At 41.0% G+C, this 4,160-nt stretch overlaps 1 protein-coding gene across 1 annotated transcript in view; it reads left to right on the forward strand.

The window, feature by feature from the left end:
* Positions 1-4,160, forward strand: part of myo15ab (myosin XVAb) — a 43,942-nt gene that overhangs the window by 18,223 nt on the left and 21,559 nt on the right. The window contains 9 exon segments of the mRNA XM_035660100.1: positions 300-377; positions 764-915; positions 1,643-1,688; positions 1,808-1,932; positions 2,507-2,624; positions 2,720-2,895; positions 3,681-3,765; positions 3,894-3,926; positions 4,055-4,136. Of these exon segments, the coding sequence (XP_035515993.1) occupies positions 300-377; positions 764-915; positions 1,643-1,688; positions 1,808-1,932; positions 2,507-2,624; positions 2,720-2,895; positions 3,681-3,765; positions 3,894-3,926; positions 4,055-4,136 (895 nt within the window).

Raw genomic sequence — 4,160 nt, forward strand, 5'->3', positions numbered from 1 at the left:
GGTGGCCACAAAACTCTCAAAAATGTAAAAGGCCCTATCTAGAACCAGTGTTTGGTTTGTCTGTTCTGGGCTACCGTAGAAACATGGCGGTTCAACATGACTCCATAAGGCTCATTCTAACACATTGTTATGCATATTATATTCCCTTTCTGCCAATAAATCCTCGTAAATAGTACTAACTGAACCATTAAGGTTAAACATATATTTACCATAAAAAATTAATAACATGAATTTGCACAGAGCTGGTATACTATTATACTTCCTATATGATAACTCATTGAGTCTAACTTGTGTTGCAGGTGCACAAATTCTTGGATAAGAACTTCGACATGGTCCGCCAGGATGTTTTAGACCTCTTCATCCAGAGCAAAAACAGAGTGAGATATGCAAATACACTTTTTTTCTTATGGCTTTCTCTCTCAGATTGTCTTATTATAATATATTCACTGGTTTCCCCATGCTTTATTTCCCAAGGTAAGCATAAGCAGTGATCTTCAATTACACTTTAATATCATGATTGTTACTCATCATCTTGTATTGTGGTGGTGTGGCACAATACAATTATGTGTTTTGATGTAATTAATATACAAATATACAAATATTAATTATTGTTTTGAGTCAGGAATACATTTTTAGTTGACGTAAGAGTAAGTTAAACCAGCACTAAAGGATTTTTGAAAATCATTCTGTATTCACTTGTCTTACCTTTTCGTCCTCTGTGTTGTGTGTGTGTCTGTGTGTTTGTGTGTTTGTGTATATACAGATGGTATCCAGCCTCTTCTTAAAGCACTCAGAGTCTGTGTCTCAGCAGCGGTCTAATGTGCGGCGCAGCAGCGCAGCTCGTCGTTATCAGGCCAACACAGTCAGTGCAAAGTTCCAGAGCAGCCTGCAGGAACTGCTGGAGAAGATGGAAAGGTTTGAGTAAAACAACACTCATTTAAACTTTAAGACAACGTGGAAACCTCTAACACACATCAGTGGAAAGAGCCAAAGTTGTTTCCTGCTTGCCACCGGGTTGTATGAAGTATAATAATTGGCTTCCTCCAACTCATTTGTGTGTCCTGATATTAAATTTAAACACTATGTAGTGCCCTTATCCCTCATTAACTGCGTGCTTTGCTCCTGAGAAGGCAGATGTGTAAATTATACTTATGTGACACTGAAGCTCTCAGTGCTGACGCAAAATACTGGTGAGTCACACTGTAATTTAGTGTGTGAGTGACACATACCGTATTATGACCATGTGCCTAAATAAACAATAAATAATTTGTTTTTCCTTGGTGTACTATTAGACTAAAGTGATTAGAGATTAGTTCTAACAACCTTATACGCCTCCAGTGTCAGTGTTTGTAGGTGCCATTTTTCTTCGGAAGATGAGTTTTATTGTCTTAATTTGAGCTCAGTCATTTCTCATAATTGATGAAAACAGAGGCCCCTGGAGATCTTTTGCTCTGCAACCATTAACATGTAGCGTCAACTGTAAACTCATGCCATGTCCTACCGATTTCTGCTTATAAAGTTGTTTTTCCTTAGTTTCCCTCCCATTGGAAAGTTGACTTCCTTGCACAGGACTAATGTACTGAGCCTTCATCAAATCCTACATTCATTTATCCATCCATTCGTTCTCATCTATCTGTGACAGGTGTAACCCTTATTTTGTGCGATGCATCAAGCCAAACCATCATAAGGTATATTTGCAAGTTGGATGACGTGTGCAGGTTTGCAGTGTTTGTTTTGCATTTTAATTGATATGAAATATACAGCTCATGTGTATAATGTGTGTGTGTGTATGTATATGTATGTGTAGGAGCCTGGTGTGTTTGACATTGAGCTGGTCAACACTCAGCTACATTACTCTGGTATAATGGAGACCATCCATATCAGGAAGGAGGGTTATGCAATCAGAATGCACTTCCACGGCTTCCTGTCAAGGTTGGTTACTTACGTTAAGCATATCTGAGGAGCGATGTAAGCTCTAACTGAACCATTTGAGCTAAAATATTGTACAGACTATCTCAGCCTCCTGTTCAGCTTTCTTTCCTAAAAGTAATTGTTTCTGCTTCCCTTACCACTCAAAACATTCAGCCTAAATTTTTGGCTTTTTTTTTCTGGCAGTTCACACACATCAGTTTCTTCATGCTGAAATAGCCATCTGGTACTTGCCAGCTCCTGCCGTAGGAAAGCAGCTGAAACCAATTGATCTCACAGCACCTCTGACCACTGGCTGCCAAAGGAGTCTGACTTACTGTGTTACAGAAAAACAACTTCAGAGCCATTCACAGTCAATTAGATTCACACTAACTACTAAATACAAACAAATGCTTAACTACCAAAACTCAGAATTCCCAGAATCCCAATTAGCCTCACACTAGATCTTTCAGATTCCCAGCTAAAAGACTTATACTGACACGGAGTAAAGACACAGCTTTTGTTGCAGCTTTGGATTTCACGTTTTCTTCAGAATTCGTGCTGGATTGTCATTTTAAATTTGTGTATGTGCACACAGGTATAAAGCCCTGCTCTGCCTGAGGGATCTTCCCCCAGCAGACGGAGAAAACTGTGTCATCATGCTCCACAAGCTCGGCCCGGTCAAGAATGGCTCGTATCAGCTGGGAGTCAGTAAGGTGAGCTTTCTCAGTAACATACACATGTGCAAAATAAGTTTCAAATGAATCATACATGAGAAATAAATATTGTTTATTTTATATTTGTGTGTTAGATTTTCTTGAGAGAGGAGCTATATCAGCTGTTGGAGGGGAAGCGTGACCGTGTGCTGAACCTCGCTGCCATGACGCTGCAGAGATACACCCGCATGTGTTTTATCCGAAAGAACTTCACCAAGTTCCGGCGGCATGTGGCCCTGTTTCAGGCTCGCTGCAAAGGCTACCTGGCCAGGTAATGTTCACCCGAGGTCAACAACCTGGATACCTTTTTAAATTCTTAATGGCTCATGACCCCTTTAAATGAAGGCAAATACGATAAAGGGATGCCTCTGAACAACATACAGGCTGTACGGAGTGACTTTTTTTTGTCTTTAGTGGGCAGAACACTGCCCTGCTTGAGTCTGGAGTGTCAGTGACCCGCTTGGCAATGTAGGCTTTAGTGTTTGGTTTCACTGAGCCAAATAGGTCAAAGCTTATCACAGACAACCTGCTTCTTGCGCTTGATGCGAGGAGAATGGGCCAGAGGATTCAGGCCGTGCTCATCAATCAAAGATGATAGATTTCTCACTCACTGCCAGTGCGGCAGAACCTGGAGAGGAGATGCAAATTCGCGTTTTATTTGAATGTGTTAAAATTCACTTACTGGTTTAATGAGGACACTAAAATGGCAATAAACTCAAGGTCAAACATTTTCAATCCATAATGATATTTCTGAGATCGTTGGTCACGCTTTGATGAACTCAGGGATGTGACACATGCACTAAAACTATAACTAACTATAAGTGTGATTAACACACATCTACCAACTGTGCTGTCTGTTCTAATTACAGTGATTGACGTTATAGTAAAATATCAGACTCAAAGACTGTCTGCATCTTTCATGGGGAATGTTTCTATCTTACCAAATGTGTATGCAAATTACTCTTACACACGTCAACCTCTTTCTCTTACTTTCTCTCTACTCAGTGTATCTGTGTGAATAATCCATCATCCCTGGTTAATGCTTTTCCTGAACAGAAAAAAGTTTACTCTGAGGAGGAAGTACCTCATCAGGTTCCGCTCCGCTGTGCTGCTCATCGTCAACCGTCAGCGTTACATGAGGGTATGCACACTGTGTTCGTGTCTGTGTGAACGGGGGAAACTTCTGGGCACGTCTGCAGTATTTGTGTTTGACAAATGAATAAAAAATGAACAAATGTGTGAAGTGTCATACTGTTGTCTTTCTGTCAGACAGTGGTGGAACCTGCAAGGAAGGCAGAGGAGGTGAGTGAAGGATGAAATACGGTGTAAGAGTCCGAGAGGGAGGAGAGCCACATTTTGAGAAAAAGATGAAGATGTAGCATTGGTGTGTAATATAAGTGTGTATTTGTGTGTGCTTGCAATGTGGGTAGGATCGTATCAACAGAGAAGTGGTGAATGTGACAACACTGCCTATCCCTGCTGAGCTGGCAGCCTTGCTCCAGGCGGCCTCAGGTGTGCACACACAGACACACACAC

The sequence above is a fragment of the Morone saxatilis genome, unplaced genomic scaffold (genome assembly GCF_004916995.1).
Source record: "Morone saxatilis isolate NCDOM2014 unplaced genomic scaffold, NCSU_SB_2.0 Contig17, whole genome shotgun sequence".
NCBI classification, from domain to species: Eukaryota; Metazoa; Chordata; class Actinopteri; family Moronidae; genus Morone; species Morone saxatilis.